Consider the following 19,713-nt stretch of genomic DNA (forward strand, 5'->3'; position numbering starts at 1 on the left):
GTAAAATAATGAAAAAGTTATTCACGAAGACTTTTTCTGTATAAAAAACAAGAGGATAACCAGGAAAAAATAGGGTTAGTAGAGATGATGAAGGTAACCTGTATGTGGAGGCAGAGAATGTTAATGAATATTTTCACAAATGAAGGGACCATGCCATTGTTGTAGTTAAGGCAAATGAGTGTGAAATGTTGGATGAGATAAACACAGTGAAGAGGAAGTACCATGGAGTTTAGTATCATTGAAAATGAACACATTGGCAGGCCGAGATGAAATGCATCCCAGGAAGGCAAAAGCAGCAAGAGAGGAAGTTGCGGAGGCTCTGAGTACAATTTTTCAATCCTCTTTCACTGCAACAGTAGTGGCAGATGATTGGAGGACTACTAATGTTGTATGTTGTTTAAAAAGAGGAAGGGATTGCAGGCAAGACAGTTTATCTTTAGTGGTAGACAAATTACTGGAATCCATTCTAAGGAACAGTTTCAACTTCCATTTATAAAGGCACAGATTAATCAGAGACGGACAGCAATGATTTATTAAGGGAAGGTTGTGCCTGAATAACTTAATTGACTTTTTTTGAGGAGGAAACAAGGATGGTTGAAGAGGGCAGTATGTTCGAAGTAGGCTATGTGGATTTTCGTAAGACTTTTGACAAGGTCCCATATTGAAGGCAGAAAAATGGCAGTTGGAACTTAATCCAGACTGGTGTGGGATAATCATTTTAGGGAGGTGCACAAGGCAAGGAAATAAACAATAAATGGCTGGAAGATGCAAGGGGACCTTGGAATGTACATCCACAGATAGCTAAAGGCAGCAGAACAGATCATTAAGGAGCTGACAGAGCTCTGAGGCTTGTCAATCCCACAGCAATACGATTCCATGAGACTTCAGTTATTTCTCAACCCTTGCCCACTGCATTCACCTCACTTAATCAATGGCATGCTGACTAAATCAAAAGAAGGAAACTCTCATCAAATCTAACCCTGCACTCAATTGAAGGGTGACCTACTAGTTTTTTTACCTGTTCCTGAAGATAATGCTGTGTATAAATTTGAAAAGAGAGCAGATTGAGGTGTTCAGAGGTCTGATTCTCTCCTCATACTTTGATCTCAGATACAGTAATGAAATGATCATTTTGTAAGTATGAGGTAATTGCATCTGTTTGCAAGCCTTTCAAGAGGCTCTTAAAATTAAACTACTGTTTTAGATTCAGGCAACGGGAGCTCAGGGTCAGCCCTGAGGATGCTCTACAATTCCGCCACCTTCAAAGAGATTCAACCACCAGACACATCTTCCTTTCTTGTCCCTGTTCAGCATTTTGCAGGGACCATTCCCTTCGTGACTCCCTGGTCCACTCTTGTTCCCACCAACCACCCCTCTTCTTATGGCATTTTCCTTGCAAATGCAGGTGATGCAACACTTGTCCCTTCACCTCTTCCCTTCCCACCGCCCAGGGACCCAAACAGTCTGTCCAAGTGAAGGAGCAATTCACTTGCACTTCATCCACTCTAGTCTACTGCATCTGGTGTTCAATGTGGTCTCATCTACATTGGAGAAACCAAAAATAAATCCGGTGATTGCTTTACGGAACATCTGTGTTCAGTCTGCAGGGGCGACCCTAAGCTTCCCTTTGCCTGCCGCTTTAATTCCTCAACTCTCTTCCACTCTGACATACTGGTCTGTGGCTTCCTGTCAAAATGAGGCCCAACACAAGCTTGAGGAACATCACCTCATCTTCCGTCTGGACTCATTGGAGCCTTCTGGACGATATTGAATTCTTCAACTTCAGGTAACTTGATTTCTTGCTCTGTATCATATACCCATCCGTAATATTGGCTCAGCTTGTCTGTCTTCACCCCCCCCCCCACACTTTATTTTTCTTTCTTTTCTCTGGGAGTGGAGGACATGCCCAGCCTGACCTGTCTGGCTTGTCTTCCTGCTATGCATTTTGCAACTCTACATTCTTTTGTAGATGTTCTCACGCTCTAACTGCTCCCATTCACTCACTGACAAGATAACCTTGTTTACAGCTTTACCCATGGGCACCTTGGCTTTGCCCTATTAGAGACATTCCCCTCCCCCTGCCCAACCTTCAGCTTCTCTGCAATTTAACAAGTTTCTTTCGTCTCCTTCCCAATTCTGATGAAAGGTCTTAGACCTAAAACATTAACTCTATTTCTCTTTCCACAGATGCAGCCTGACCTGGTGAGTATTTCCAGCAGTTTGTTTTTATATTGGTGCAAAAGGATGTTTGAATCATAGGATCATATAGTCATAGAATCGTACGGCATAGAAACAGGCCATTTACCCTGTTGTCTGAACCCCCTGAATCTGGACAAACAACGGCTCTACGCTACTGGGAATCTACTTAGGACGCTCCTAGGCCCCTGTGGAAGTGCACCCTCTCACCTGTGGTCTCGACCCCGGCAACAATTGGAAAAGAGAAAGGGAGCCCAAGTGTACCATTTTTAATAGGGCTGTAGCTGGGTGGAACCTGCTCAGGTAATTCAAACAAGCCAATGATTCAGGGTCAAGAACAAAGGTGGGTTACAAGCCAATCCTTAGGTGTGCTTTTAATGGGTGGGGCGGAGCCGGACCCTTGATTGACAGTGGTGTAGCTTCCGACCCGATAGGCAATGCTATCGTCCAACCATGGGGGTCAGTAGTATTGTCACTGTCATCTGACCCCTGGCCTTTCATACTACACTAATTGATTCAAGCGTTCATCTAAACACTTCTTAAATGCTGTCAGTGACCCAGCTTCAACCATTCTCTCAGGCATTGCAACCCATGTACTTACCACTCTCTGGGTGAAGAAGGCCCCCATCATATCCTCTCTGAATCTCTTCCCCTTTACCCCAAATCTGTGTCCCCTAGTTTTATATACAGGAAAAGTTTCCTACAATCTACCCTATCTATACCCCTCAAAATTTTATATGCCTTAATTATGCCCCTTCTTAACCTCCTCTGCTCTAGGGAGAAAAGATCAAGCTTCGAGCCTCTCCTCATAACTGAACTGCCCCACCTTCAAGGATCTATGGACTTGTACTCCGAGGTCCCTCAGTACTCCCCAAGACCTACCATTCATGGTGTAGGTCTGAGCCTCATTAGTGCTCCCAAAATGCATCACCTCACATTTGTTTGGATTCAATTCCATGTGATTTTTTTCAGCCTATTTACCCAAAAATTTGATAGCTCTCTGCAGTCTAAAACTACCACTCTATCAACAACTCCACCAATCTTCATGTCTTCTGCAAATGTATTAATCTTACCTCCCATAGCCACACCCAAATCTTTCACACACATTACAAACAGGAGGGGTCCCAGCACTGATCCTTGCAGGACACCACTAGTTGCAGGCATCCAATCGCAAAATCAATCCTCTACCATCACTCTGTGCCTCCTATTGCCAAGCCAATTTTGGATCTGGTTAGTCAATTTGTTCTGGATCCCATGGCCCCTAACCTTTTGAACCAGTGTCTCATGTGGGACCTTGTCAAAGGCTTTACTAAAGTCCACATGAATCACATCTACTGCCCTGCCCTTGTTGATACATTTTGTTACTTCTTCAAAGAATTCAATGTTTGGTGTGGACTTGGTGAATTGAAAGGCCTGTTTCTGGCTGTATCACTCTATGACTTATTTCAATAACTTTATTTAAATCTATTTTAATTGTTTTTAAATGTCTCTAATCATCAAAGGACTCTAGAAACAATTGAAAAGGCTTTGATTGCACAAGTTTTTTTTGCCCAAAGGCAGTTAGGGGATGTCCTAGGATCTGATGCCAGAGGCCTGGTCATTGCTTACAGGATGTTGTGGTGGGGGGGAGGTGGGAAGAGGTGAGGGCAGTGGGGAAAAAGGGATAGAAAAATAGTCATGTGTGAGATTTCTTTCTTTTGTGAGTCAACGACTAAATTTTGAAAGTTCTGAGCTCTCATTTGCCCTCTTTGCTTTAGCAGCTGGACATTGGCTCTCCTGAACTTCCTCTCCTTATGGTGAGTGGTTTTAAATTTTTTTTCTGCAATATTTGACCAAAGTACCTGAACAATGGTGATACAAGTGATTTGTAGAATTGAAATCTAGACTTAAAGTAAATGTATTCTTGGCTGGATAAATGCAAGTCTATTTGGTTACTGGGGGAATGTTTAATAATGAAGCCACAAGACTTACATATTAGCAAGTGGTTAAACTAAAAACTAATCTAGTTAGGCCTTCTGAACATTTAAGTTGCATTAAAATGCAAAGCAATCATTTCAGTCCATTAATTCGAGCTAAACCCAGAACCAGGCAGTTCAAAAAATGAACATTTATTTTACCAATGCAAAGGCACTTCGAATGTTTACTGCACTTTGCAATGAATACTTCTGATTGATGAATAACAACCAGAACTCAAAATAGGGGTCATAGATTCCTGGTAATATCCAAATACATAATGCAGCCTGCCAAACATCATGCTTTAAAGTTGATAAAGATACTCTGAGAGTGGTGCGACCATTTAAGGAAATTAATAATTTAGCTCTTGTACAGAATGTTTAACAAGCAATAAAATTACAAATAACAGCATCACTAATGGAGACAAAAGAGAATTACACCAAGTGTTCCCACCAGTGCAAATTACCTACAACTCACAAATGCTAATAGATACGAAATTAGAAATTTGATCCAGGCATCTTAATATGTCAAAATTGACACTACCCAATCCTCTTGTGCAAGACTGATATGCAAATATGGAGAAACATCCTCCATACAGGTCAAGCATTTAGTATGCCAAAGCTCTCAGTATGAGTCTATGTCAGATGGTGAGGGAACAAATGCAAGGGAGATGCTGTCTGCTGAACCATGTGATGCTGAATGTCAACTCTCTGGAACATCTTCTCATCTCCCATGAACGATGACCACACCACTGAACGCAAGACTATCACTTCCAAGACTGTCACTGATCTCAGCTCCGCTAGAGATTTTGCCCACAGATTCCTCCATCCACCCCTCACCCAACCCTCTCAGCCTCCAACCTCAGTCCCTCAATTATCAGTCCTCTTGTATCTCCATTTCAAGATCCACCATTTGGACTGCCCTAGTATGTCGTTTATTTCAGTTATATTCTGCAAAGCAGTAATAGTTCCTTCTATTTAGACCTTGCTTTCCTTGTTTGTTCCCTTACAAACTGCATCCAGTACTGTTTTCTTCAACAGAGGATATCCCTAATTTGTGACTTTCAGGAGACTTTAATTTTCCATTCCACTCTAACTTTGACCCCAGTCTCCTACTCTGTTCCAATGAAAATTAAAGCAAAGGAGCATTAACTCAATGTTTAAAGTCAATAATGAATTCAAAAATTTCAGATACAGAATCACATTTGAGAACAGTGTCAGTCTGTAAGCTGGATACAAGGTAGGGGATTTATTGAGCTCACAGTAAATGGCTTTTCAGCTAACAAGATCAACTTACTGATAAAGCTGTCTACTTAAAGAGTGGAGGAAACAGAACCGATGCAACTATGATAACATCTCCCAACCCAAGCAAGGGTAATTTTACTTGAAATGCAAGGATTGGAGGATAAATACACTCAGAGTAAGTGCCGCAGTTCAATCGGAGCCATATACAACACTAGTTACAAGCCTGATGCATTGACTGTTGTCTTGAAATAGCACTGCCAATTTATGCGGTCTTTCTCATTTAACCTCTCCTGCTGCCTCACAGTGCCAAGGACCCGGGTGCAATCCTGATATCAGGGCTGTCTGTTTCGAGTTTGCATATTCAGACATGTGCAAGTTGCTAGGTTAATTGGCTACGGTAAATTGTTCATAGTGCAGTGAGTGAAATAATTGGTGAAGAGTTGAGGGGAATGTGGGGAGAACAAAAAAAAACAGATTAATACAGGATTATGTAAATGGATGGTTGGTGGGTCCAAGGGCCTATTTTTGTGCAGTATCTCTTTATGGCTCTGAGACTCCACCATATCACAGACATTCCTTTTGGTTCTCTCCTCCCCTTCTTATTAATTCCACACAGACAGTTCCTGAGGTTAGGACTGAACCCAGGCCTGTAGTGCTGTGAGAAGCAGGAGAGATTAGTTGAGAAAGACTGCCTAAACTGGTAGTGCCATTTCAAGGCTACAGTCAATGAATCAAGGCCTGTGACTGTGATGTAAATGGCTGAGACTGAACTGCAGACTACATGTATGTGTAACCATCCTCCAATCCTTTCAATACTAGCCCTCACATCTTCAGCGACCCACATTCAATTCTGAACACAAGTGCTGTTTATCGTAGTTTCCCTGTGATTGTTTTTGTTTCCTCCAAAGCTCCTGTTCTTTCCCACATTCCAAAATACTTGCTGGTTGGTAGGTTAATTGAATACTGTAAACTACTCCAAGCGTAATGGAGAGATGGGAGAATCGGGGTGTGTTGGTGGACATACGAGAGAGAATAGGCTACAGGGAAATAAGTGGGAAAATGGAACTGATGGGAGTGCTTTGAGTGCTAGCATAGACTCAGTGGGCCAAATGGCTCCTTCGCTGTCATGAGAAAATATAAGAAATATATGCTTACAGTGCACTGCTGCATGCATGTGATGAGGCTTCCCACACAAGTGGTGGAGAACTTATTCACTTTAGCTTGAGCAGAGAGTGGCAGGTAATGTTGGCATGGGGACTTGTCTACAACAGCTGACTTCCAAAGGATTCCTGAAGTAATCAACTGCACAGTCACATGAGCTGCTACAGTCACATGAATCCCAAGCTGTGCATCTGCAGAAAGGATTTCACTCACCTGGTGTCCAAGAGATGTGAAGCTGAAGAGGATCCTAATGGTCAAGGCTGTACAACTGGGATGCTGGTAAGGCTCATTCCCCCTTCTGAGACAGTCTGCCAAGCCTACCATATTTTACTATCCCCTTTGGCGCATGGGCTACCCCCAGTCTAATGTTGTTCATCAATCTTGGCTCCTACAAAGGCAGGAGAGTGCAACTACAAGCAGAGCCTCTGCAACACCAGGAACATCACCCTGGGATGCCTCAACCAATCAGAACATCCCAAAGAGGGCCACCTGCTTTGTTGTTGATTCCTCCACAATCTTACAATATTACGCAGGAAAGAGCAGGAAGAGAAGGAGGCATAAACACAATAGCAGGAGTAGGCCTGTTCTGTCATTCAATGTGATTAGAGCTGATTATCTCAATACAGATAGTCCTCAGGTTACAAACACCCAACTTATGGACACCCCTACATACGACTGAGCTCCCATAACACTGTTAAGATCAAAAATCCAATGTATGTACATACGTTCTTTCCTACAAATGGAAAACTAACTTCCTCTCTCTCCACTTTGAGCAATTATTCTTTCTTATCAGTCTTATATGCTTTTGATGCCATTCATTACAATACTGTGGAGATATGGTGACCATGTTGAGTGATTTTTGTATATTTTCCAATTTACGGACAAACTTGACTTATGGATATCTGCAAAAAATAGAACCCATTCATTATCTGGGGATGGCTGTAGCGTATTCCCTTCTTTCCTCATATCCCCTTACATCTCTTGCATCTACAAATCTCTTTCCTTATTAAATATATTTGGCAACTTGGCCTCCATTATCTTCTGTGGTAGTAATTCCACAGATACATCACTGAGTGAATGACACTGAAGTTTCCAAACCTAGTACTATTTAAATAACCTCTGTTTTTCCTACTGACATGGATAATTATGTTTATCTAATATATACTGTGAAAGCCATGCCTTTTGTCCACTCGCTCAAACTGTATAGGGAAGGGAGCAGGAGGAGGTGGACAAGGAACAGGAATAAAACCAGTCGATAAAAATGAGAGGCTGTCTCTCTACATCCAGTCACACTGGTTCAGCTGAAGACCCTAGACCACTGTGTAAGAGCTCAAACAAGAAGATGCATTTTCTCACATGCCACCAGGCTCGAGATTACAACAGACAGATTTCAATGCTCCATTTAAGTGTTTGATGATGAGCATCACCAACAAGGGTAATGCATGCAACCACTTACCTTTGACAATCAGTAACATTATCATTGCTCAGTCTTTACTGTCCATATACTGGCAACAACTTTGAGCAGACCTTCCTTCCATCATAAGGTCAGAAGTGGGAATGCTCACTGATGATTGAATACAGTTCAATACCATTTGTAAAATTTAAGATTGTTTAACAAACATCGACTGCATGCAGCAACACCAAGATAACATTCAAGGACAGGCTGATAAGTGGCAAGTGACATTTGCACTACATAAGCACAAAGTGATTGGCTCAGGTGTAGTTAGTGATGGATAATAAATACTGGTACTGTCAGCAACATCCAGGTTCTGAGAATAAGTGATTAAAAAACAAAATAATCCTTAACAAAATACAGTCTTATCATTCAATAACATTATCAGCACCTGATACAAACTGCAAAATCTGGCTATCTGAAATTGTTTAATTTGATGATAAATCCTGAGGTCTGTAATGTGTTAATTTAGAAGATGAGATGCCATTCTTCAAGATCATATTGGGCTTTGTTGGATCATTACAGGGAGACCAAACAGAGAGGTCAGAGTGAGAGTGGGATGGAGACAGGCATCATCAGCTTAGTCCTCAAGACCTAACACTGAATTCAATAATTTCTGAAGTCTGCAGTAAACTTAAACAAAACTATCCATGACAACTAACCAGCTGCTACTGGGGTACACAGAATGCCTCTGCTGACTGTTCAGCAGCATCAAAGCTACAGAGAATTAATGACAACTTTTTCCTTTTAAAAGGATACTCTGCTTCAAACAGACAACTAGTCCTGATGGTTCAGAGTTACGGAGGGCATTAGAGGAATTGCTTCATCGTCACTGGCTGTACTCATAAGGACTTCTTAGTGCACATGGAACAATCAGTTATTTCTCTGAAGAAAATGAATACAAACTGCTGTGAATGAGAGGAAGTACTGCGCTGGCAATTGCCAGTGTCCAACCTCAGCAGCTGTGCTGCCATACTGTTTGAACAACTTTAGGTGTGCAGCTTTGAATCAAGAGGAACCTCTTATCTAAGGGGCAGAGATTTTGTGCTAATCAATGTCCTTGACAAATTTACATTGCTACATGGAGCAGTATTTTAAGAATACTGTGCTAAGTAAATCAGGTGACCAAAACAGTGTCCATTGCAGTTCAAGCCATGAATATAATGAAGATGGCAAGACATCCATTTTTGCATTCAACTTTAAGTGCAAGGTGTTTAGTGGAAATTGACAGTGTCCACATCATTGCATGTCAAAGTCCTTAAGAAGGAATCAATAACGGAAGTTGGCTATTCTACTGAAATACTTTAACTTTCAGCTGAGGAATCATTTAAAAGAATTTATCGACTTGTACAAAATGAAAAGAATGGAAGTCTCAAGTTGTGTGCTGAGCAGAACCAAGGATGCATCCTTCCCTATCCATCTGAATATTTGGATTGTCTCCGATTGCTAATATGATTGCCTTCAGAATCTGTTCATTTACAGATGTTGATTCAATTGTGTATTTTTGACATTCCAGGAAGCCTCATTAGTAGATCTGTCCAAGGGAAAGCCATGGAGCATCTGCTTCCTCTGACTGACATGATGCAATTGGGCACTAGTAAGCAATGGTATCCCTGCCTGCAGCAGACCACACAATCTGAGTAACTGGCAATGGTAAAGTTCCCTGACACTGATTCTCAGATGTGCTTGATAAGTCCATTTAGGTGATAATACATGGGACCAACAAATATGGGTTATGTATGGTTTTGGACAAATTGTTCAATATGCCAACTTTTAAGCACTAATTTACATGAACATGTGTACCTGTAAGAATTCTGTGTGGTGTGAACTTTGATACATTGTTATGTCAGCCACTGCTGTTCGTTGAGCATTGCCTGCTTTCAGTAAAAGATGTGTTGCTGGTAGCTCCAATTTTATTATGAACCTTAGTGAGCTGCAACCCAAAAGAACCAACAGATAGTGCATTCAGTTTGGGATGGTGCTGTATGAGGGAGTAGCAGGGCAGCAGTCAAATGTGAAATAATGCAGAATGTATTCTCTAGATAAACCAACAATGATGTCTGGCAGTGCACTTGGTGAATGTCAGTAAGCTTGAGAAATATGAGAAGCTATTTGCCCTGTGCATAGATTAAGCAGAATTGTTCCAAAAGAGAGTGAATGATATTAAAGTCCTGGAAGAGGAGACAGAACGGAGGGAAGGTGATATTGTTGCTTTCATTAGGGCTGGATACATAAGAGATATTGGTGAATTTACCAACACCATAAAACATGAACGAGGTCTTATCATGGAAATCACTGAGGGGTCAGCGGCGGAAAGGGCAAGTAGCTTCAAGTTCCTGGGCATCAACATCTTGGAGGATCTATCTTGGGCCCAACACATTGATGCAATCATGAAGAAGGCACGCCAGCGGCTCTACTTCAGTAGGAGTTTAAGAACACTTGGTATGTCACCAAAGACTCTTACAAATTTCTATAGATGTACAGTGGAGAGCATTCTGACTGGTTGCATCATAGCCTAGTATGGAGGCTCCAATGCACACAATTGCAAGAGACTGCAGAAGGTTGTAGACTCAGCCTGCTCCATCATGGGCACAACCCTCCTCACCATCAAGGACATCTTCAAGAGGCAGTGCCTCAAGAAGGTGGCATCCATCACCAAGGACCCTCCCCATCCGGGACATGCCCTCTTCTCATTACTACCACCGGGGAGGAGGTACAGGAGCCTGAAGACCCACACTCAATGATTCAGAAACAGCTTCTTCCCCTCTGCCATCAGATTTATGAACAGTCCATGAACACTACTTTGTTATTCCTTTACATTTGCACTATTTATTTATTTTCATAATTTATAGTAATTTTATGTCTTTGCACGGTACTGCTGCCACCAAACAACAAATTGCATGTCATCTGAGTCAGTGATAATAAACCTGATTCTGATCCTGAACATGAACAGTGCCTTTAGAGGTTTGAGGGTTACAAGTTCAGCATATGCAACCAGGAACAAAAATAAAAAATATAATGTGGTCAGGCGAAAGACATCGTCAAATAGATTCAAGTTCAGGACCTTAGGACCTTTTTAGATTGGGTGCTGCATGATCATTTAGTGTATGGACTGGTTGATGAGACAATTCAGATGACACAGGACAATATTTTATGAAATGTCTGGGATGGTCTCCATCATGGAAATGATGTTCAAGAATATTTTGGGTATAATTCTAGAGTGCAAGTGTCAGTCGTGCAAATGAGGGTTTTAATGGCATCAGGTTGATAAGCACAATCATTTTGCACTGGCTAGCTGACTGATTCATCTGAATGTCAGATCAGATAATGGTTTCTAGTTCCAGCAGGCAGTATATATTTTCATATGAAGGACTGGGTCTGCAACCATATTTCACAATGTTTATAATATAATTATGTACTTTAGGCTATTTATCATAACAAAGAACATGATTAAATCACATCAGTCAAAAATACTCAAATAACAGGTTAAAATATGGTAACTATAAAAATAGTCACAATATTCAATAATTTAAACTTAAATTATTTGTTCCCATCTATTGAAACTTCTAAGACCATAACGAGAGAATCAACCTTGTACAATCCTATTTAAAAACAAAGCAGTCTAAAAATAATTTTCAGTGCAAGTTTTGATTGCTGTAACTTGAAGCAATGTTCATATCTTACTTACTTTTTTGTGTAATGCAATATAATCCAATCGTATTCCAATCTCTCCTGTAAAGAAGTTGGTCCCATTATAGCAGTGATTTAGCAAGCCCCAACAAATTGGTGAGTGTGGGGGAGGATGGCATGAACCTCCAGGACCACCGAATTTAAGTAGCGTACTGGCATCTTTCAGACCTTCTGAACAGGCATCATAGTAGTTTTGGAATCCTAAAATCACATGTCATAAATGTCATATTTTTAATCAAGACTGCAATTTACCAAATCTAAATCAATATACAAGACCAATTCATAAGTTCTAACTGAGAAATGTTAGGGGGGAGGATTAGTGAAAGCTCAATATGTTTTAAGTAAGTGCATACTCAATATACTTCCTGGCATTTTATGATCTATCTTACCAACTTGTCAAAAAATGAGAGAGAAGTGTTTAAATGTGCAACGCACTCTGAACAAAATCAGCAAATAGTATTAAGGTCAGAGAGTCTTCAATGGTTTATACTGGGATTTGTTCTCATTGAATAAAATAAGGAAATATATGTTTGCTTCATTTTTCCAAACTTAATTTATTATTTCCAATTGCAGGTGATTACATCTGGATTTTTGGTAACATGGTGACCTTTTTCTTTTTCTGGAATATGAAAGGCAGCAAAATGTCAATGCCCTTTATATACAATTCAATAACCGATGTTTAAAATATACAGTATTTGTCAATGCCCATCGATATTTCTTTATAAACACAATTCAACTGTGCAATTGCTTTTGGCTTAATCATTCATGTGGTACTGCAATATAATGTATAAAACAACTTCCTTTAATTTCTTTTTGCACTCTAAGTGACAATTTTGAACTGATTACCACTTGTCATTAAAGACAACTTAAAGAATGCACATGATTAAAACCCTTCATACAGTATATTTATTTTATTTAATTTTCTGTGTGCTCACATGGAAATAGTGTTTCAAGCCTCTCCTTGTAATTATAGATAGGTAATTTTGTGGCATACTTGCTACTCACCTGAGCACAAGGTTCATATTTACCTGCAGAGAGTGTAACAGCAAGAATTTCTTGGATGGAGTCAGCTTCAACATGACTGATGAAAGCCCTGCGCAATGCAGGGTCATCACTTATAACCTGGCAAAGCTTGTGCAAGCCATGCCGACAGAAATAAGAACAGAAAATCTTGGAAACTCTTAGGAGGTTAGACAGCATCTGTGGAAAGAGAAACAGAGTTAACATTTCAAGTTTGAGACCCTTCATCAGAACTGTAAAGGAGAAAAAACAAGTTAGTTTGCAGTATCAGAGATACTAACTTGTTTACTCTTTCCCCGTTCTGATGAATGGTCTTGAATTTGAAACATTAACTGTTTCTTTTTCCACAAATGCTGTCTGATCAATATTTTCTGTTTTTAATCTCAGATTTCCAGCATCGATTTTTTTTGATTTTTCACACACAGAAATGTTTTGTCAACTGGTTAAGTCACAGGCTTCACTGGCTGTCACAGATGTCAAATAATATGAATAGTTGCAGATATCTCTCAGATTCACAAACAATATGTTGTTCCCAGTATAAGCAAAATTGATCACAGTTTTAAACATTATTAGAGAAATTCTAAAAATGTCAAAAAACTGAAACATATGGTGAATATCTCTCAGGAAGTTCTGGATATCCATGTTCACATAAGCCTGCATGGGAGTTCTGACCTTCCTGAGGTTATTAATGAAATACTGACTGTTCCATGTGGAAATGCTGGCATTTCTCAGGAACGTCTTACAGTATGATGGAAAACTAAGTTGCAGGGTTCTTACAGTTTTAATTATTTTTGTATAATCTGATACCATAACTGTATAAAATATACCAACTGAAGTCTATCTAAATGTACCTTAACTTCTCTAATCTTGTACTTTATGCTGCAGTGAATAAAATTCAATACTCTGAGCTCTTTTTATTGACTTTAATTGCATTGGCAGTTTCAGAGAATTCCGTCTTTGAATTGTGTTCTCAGGTCTTCCACACTCTTCATTGCCTTCTCATTGGGTGTATGTGTTCTGACCTAAAGTACATTATCGATAATAAATGACATACTCTATTCATCTTATTAGAACATAGAACATAGAAAAACTACAGCACAATTCAGGCCTTTCGGCCCACAAAGCTGTGCCGAACATGTCCCTACCCTAGAAATTACTAGGCTTACCCATAGCCCTCTATTTTATTCAGCTCCATGTACCTATCCAACAGTCTCTAAAAGACCCTAACATATCCGTCTCCACCACCGTTGCCGGCAGCCCATTCCAGGTACTCACCACTCTCTGAGTAAAAAACTTACTGCAGACATCTCCCCTATACCTACTCCCCAGCACCTTAAACCTATGTCCTCTTGTGGCCACCATTTCAGCCCTGGGGAAAAACGTCTGAAAAACCTCTGACTATCTACCCGATCAATACCTCTCATCATCTTATATACCTCTATCAGGTCCCCCCTCATCCTCTGTCACTCCAAGGAGAAAAGGCCGAGTTCCATCAACCTACTTTCATAAGGCATGCTCCGCATTCCAGGCAGCATCCTTGTAAATCTCCTCTGCACCCTCTCTATGGCTTCCACATCCTTCCTGTAGTGAGGCGACCAGAACTGAGCACTGTACTCCAAGTGTGGTCGGACCAGGGACCTATATAGCTGCAACAATACCTCTTGGCTCCTAAATTCAATTCCCCAATTGATGAAGGACAATACACCATATGCCTTCTTAACCACAGAGTCAACCTGCGCAGCCGCTTTGAGCATCCTATGGACTCAGACCCCAAGATCTCTCTGATCCTCCACACTGCCAAGAGTCCTACCATTAAGAATATATTCTGCCATCATATTTGACCTACCAAAATGAACTACTTCACACTTATCTGGTTTGAACTGCATCTGCCACTTCTCAGCCCAACTTTGCATCCTATTTATGTCCCTCTGTAACCTCTGACAGCCCTCCAAACTATCCACAACATCCCCAACCTTTGTGTCATCCGCAAACTTACTAACCCACCCCTCCACTTCCTCATCCAGGTCGTTTATAAAAATCACAAAGGGCAAGTGTCCCAGTACAGATCCCTGAGGTACACCACTGGTCACCAACCTCCACGCAGAATACGACCCTTCAAAAACCACTCTTTGCCTTCTGTGGGCCAACCAGTTCTGGATCCACACTGCAATGCCCCCTTGGATCCCATGCCTCCTTACTTTCTCAATAAGCCTTGCATGGGGTACCTTATCAAACGCTTTGCTGAAATCCATATACACTACATCTGCTACTCTCCCTTCATCGATGTGTTCAGTCACATCCTCAAAAAATTCAATCAGGCTTGTAAGGCAGGACCTGCCCTTGACAAAGCCATGCTGACTATTCCTAATCATATTATACCTTTCCAAATGTTCATAAATCCTGCCTCTCAGGATCTTTTCCATTAGCTTACCAACCACTGAGGTAAGACTCACCGGTCTGTAATTCCCTGGGCTATCCCTACTCCCTTTCTTGAATAAGGGAACAACATCTGCAACCCTCCAATCTTCCAGAACCTCTCCCGTCTCCATCAATGATGCAAGAATCATTGTCAGAGGCTCCATAATCTCCTCCCTTGCCTCCCACAGCAGCCTGGGGTACATCTCATCCGGTCCCGGCGACTTATCCAACTTGATGCTTTCCAAAAGTTTCAGCATGTCATCTTTCCTAATATCTACATGCTCAAGCTTTTCAGCCTGCTGCAAGTCCCCACTACAATCCCCCAGATCTTCTTCCATAGTGAATACTGACGTAAAGTATTCATTAAGTACCTCCCCCATTTCTTCCGGATCCATACACACTTTCCCACTACTGCACTTGAACCTGTAGAATGCCTTGGGGTTTTCCTTAATCCTGCCCACCAAGGCCTTCTCATGCCCCCTTCTGGCTCTCCTAATCTCCTTCTTAAGCTCCTTCCTATTAGCCTTATACTCTTCTAGATCTCTAACATTACTTAGCTCTCTGTACCTTTTGTAAGCTTTTCTTTTCCTCTTGACTAGATTTATTATAGCCTTTGTACATCACGGTTCCTGTATCCTCTCGTGACTCCCCTGTCTCATTGGAACATGCCTATGCAGAACTCCACACAAATATCCCCTGAATATTTGCCACATTTCTTCCATACTTTTCCCTGAGAACATCTGTTCCCAATCTAATCTTCCAATTTCCTGCCTGAGAGCCTCATAATTCCCTTTACTCCAAGTAAACGCCTTTCTAGTCTGTCTGTTCCTATCTCTCTCCAGTGCTAACATAAAGGAGATAGAATTATGATCACTATCACCAAAATGTTCACTCACTGAGAGATCTGACACCTGACCAGGTTCATTTCCCAATACCAAATCAAGCACAGCCTCTCCTCTTGTAGGCTTATCTACATATTGTGTCAAGAATCCTTCCTGAACACACTTAACAAACTCCTCCCCATCTAAACCCCTCACTGTGTGGAGATGCCAATCGATGTTTGGGAAATTAAAATCCCCCATCACAACAACTCTGTTATTCTCACACCTTTCTAGGATCTGCTTCCCTATCTGCTCCTCAATATCACTGTTACTATTGGGCGGCCTATAAAAAACACCCAGTAAAGTAATTGACCCCTTCCTGTTCCTAACCTCCACCCACAGAGACTCTGTAGACAATCCCTCCACGACGTCCACCTTTTCCGCAGCCATGACACTATCTCTGATCAACAGTGCCACTCCCCCACCTCTTTTACCTCCCTCCCTGTCCTTTCTGAAACATCTAACACCCGGCACTTGAAGCGACCATTCCAATCCCTGAGCCATCCAAGTCTCCGTAATGGCCACCACATCATAGCTCCAAGTATCCAAGCTCTAAGCTCATTTGCCTTGTTCACAATACTCCTTGCGTTAAAGTAGACACATCTCAAACCTGCTTGAGCATGTCCCCTCTCTATCACCTGCCTACCATACCTACTACTAGCTTTCTCTATTTGAGAGCCAAACACCTCTTCCCCAGTCTCTTCAGTTTGGATCCCACCCCCCCCAACAATTCTAGTTTAAACCCTTCCCAGTAGCCTTAGCAAACCTCCCCGCCAGGATATTGGTCCCCCAGGAGTGAAGTGCAACCTGTCCTCTTTGTACAGGTCATACCTGCCCCAAAAGAGGCCCCAATGATCCAGAAATCTGAATCCCTGCTCCTTACTCCAATCCCTCAGCCACACATTTAACCTCCTCCTCATTCTGTTCCTATACCCACTGTCACTTAGCACAGGCAGTAACCCGGAAATTACTACCTTTGAGGTCCTGCTTCTCAACTTCCTTCCTAATTCTCGATAGTCTTTTTTCAGGACCTCATTCCTTTCCCTACATATGTCTTTGGTACCAATATGTACCATGACCTCTGGCTGTTCTCCCTCCCCCTTCAGGATATCTTGGACGCGATCTGAAACATCCCGGACCCTGGCACCTGGGAGGCAAACCACCTTCTGAGTTTCTTTCCTGCGTTCACAGAATCGCTTGTCTGCCCACCTAACTATAGAGTCTCCCATCACTAGTGCCCTCCTCTCTCCTTCCCTACCCTCCTGAGCCACAGAGCCGGACTCTGTGCCAGAGACACTGCCACTGTTGCTTCCCCCATGTAGGCTGTCTCCTCCAGCAGCACTCAAGCAAGAGTACTTATTGTCAAGGGGTACAGCCACAGGGGTACTCTCTAGTACCTGACTCTTCCCCTTCCCCTTCCCCCTCCTGACTGTGACCCACTTGCCTGACTCCCGTGGCCCCGGTGTGACCACCTGCCTCCAACTCCTTTCTATCACCTCCTCATTCTCCCTGACCAGACAAAGGTCATTGAGCTGCATCTCCAGTTACCTAACACGGTCCCTCAGGACCTGCAGCTTGACACACCTGGTGCAGATGTAGCCCTCCCGGAGGCAGGGAGACTCCAGGAACTCCCATATCTGACACTGTATCTGACAGTGTATCTTTGATGTTATTTGTCCAAAACATTGTTTTTGTTTCAGCAGCAAATCTAAAACATCTACTTGTACTGGGAATAAGAATGGATCAGGGATAAGCTAAAGGTGAAGGTTGAGTTGAAGAAGGAAGACAAAAATGCCAAATGAAATGGACATATGACATAATCTAGGTTTAAGCTTATCTTCACATTCAACTCTTTAAGGAATATTGCATCACAAAAGTGTCCTTGTATTTACAAATAAACTCACCTAGAACTGTGAATGTTAAATTATCAAAGTCATGATGATCTGGTTCATTCCATGTTTCAAAATTCCACTTTGACACATATGCTATACCATACATATCTATAAACGAATGGAAAACTTTCATAAGTTGTGAACCTTTTATGAAGTCTTACCTTTGCAGTTAGAGGTATTGTTGTATATCTAAGTTTATGACTTATTAAAGTTGAAAAAGATTAGGCAACTAAATAGTCAGGAGTATGATCAATAAAAGTCATAATGGAACTAAATTTATCTATGAACAATAACATGGAATTACTTTCTTTTAAACATTGCTAACATAAAATGTTATATGTCAAATAATAGATCCATGAGGAAGTGTGAAAAGTTAGAATGATACTGAAAGAGCATTCAGTCAATTAGTTTTCAAGAAGGCTGCTAAAGATGAGTTGAGACATAACAGAATTGGTTTGGAAAACAAAGCTAGAGATAAGTAGCTGGGAGCAGGGTACGAGAGGTGGTGACAAGTGATAATGGAAGCATTTGTAAAGGAAGATACAGATTTTGAAATCAAAGTCCAAGGTCTGTCCATGTGCATATTGTTATGAAAAACAGAAAATAATCAGGAGGTCAGGCAGCATCTACGGAGAGCGAAAAACTGAACTGATGTTACAGATTGATGACTTTCTGATCTACAGTTAAGCACATTTCTAAGTCTTGGGAGCCCTAGTTAAGTCTAGATTTTTCTGAGTTTGGAATGGAGTTGGGGTGTAAAACAAAGTTAAATTGCTTCTTAAAGGCATCGCAAAAATCACTACCAAAAATCTGCACAAGTTCAATCCTCCAGAAAGTGACCAGTTGCTTTAAAGCCTGCTGTGAGTACAATTCAGCTGCCACGTGTATAGCATGACCCTTGTTTCATCTACTGCCTTAACTATTGATTTTTAAGAGGCTGTAGTTGTTGGCACTCAAACTGAATTTCCATCTTTCTTGGAGTAATAAATCTATCAACAGCACTATAATAATCCAATTTGCCTTACATAGCAAATGTAGGACATAGAAAAAAACTATGATGAGCACAGAATATGAATTAACACCAACACCATACAACCATGGGCACCTGAGATGTTATTAAATCTCCTTTTAAACTATGTGGCATTTCTTATTTTAGAGGTTGCACTGATTGGTTGTCTTATCAGTAATGACATTAAAGAGTGTATCCCATCTTAGCACAACTTTAGTGGGCAACATCTTCCTGAAAATATGCTCTCGTTTCTAATGCCCTGACTGCTACTTTGCACATTCGTGCTTTTGTCCATTCTGAAATGCAAAAGTAATGTTCCTCTTTCATTGGGGGGTGCACTTTTTTAAAAAGAGCAATTACAACCCTTAGCTAGAATTGTCAGCTAATCCAAGCTAAATTGGTAGGCAGTGTTTTGATATCTATTTGTTGTTATAGGCTGGAGAGCCTTTATTTCTTCAAATATAAACAGAATATGCTGAAAAAAGTCAGCAGATCAGGTAGTATTCTGGAGAGTTGATGTTTCAGGCTGATGACTCTTCACAGAATTAGGAAATATAAATCAAATAGGTTTAAAGTTGCAGAGAAGGGTAGAGGTGGAGAGACAAAGGAAATGTCTATTTTTAGGATGGCGACCAGGACAGGCTAAATAACAAAAGTGGTGATGATCTGAATTGAGAGCGAGAGGTGAAAGCTTGTTAATTACAGCCGATCTGTGTGGAGAAGGTGCAAGTATAAGAGGTGAATGAGAACCTAGGAACGAGGTACAAGAGTGCTGGAACTATGAAAGACCAACATT

General features: G+C 41.2%; 1 protein-coding gene across 2 annotated transcripts in view; it reads right to left on the minus strand.

Moving 5' to 3' along the window:
• idua (alpha-L-iduronidase) overlaps positions 1–19,713 on the minus strand; it is a 166,572-nt gene that overhangs the window by 43,945 nt on the left and 102,914 nt on the right. The window contains exons 5-6 of one of the 2 annotated variants that reach the window (XM_052010427.1): positions 17,921–18,016; positions 11,696–11,898 (exon numbers count right to left, since the gene is read on the minus strand). In XM_052010427.1, the coding sequence (XP_051866387.1) occupies positions 11,696–11,898; positions 17,921–18,016 (299 nt within the window). The remainder of the gene's footprint in view (positions 1–11,695; positions 11,899–17,920; positions 18,017–19,713) is intronic. The other variant, XM_052010428.1, reaches the window with a different exon arrangement.

The sequence above is a fragment of the Pristis pectinata genome, chromosome 2, assembly GCF_009764475.1.
Source record: "Pristis pectinata isolate sPriPec2 chromosome 2, sPriPec2.1.pri, whole genome shotgun sequence".
NCBI lineage: Eukaryota > Metazoa > Chordata > Chondrichthyes > Rhinopristiformes > Pristidae > Pristis > Pristis pectinata.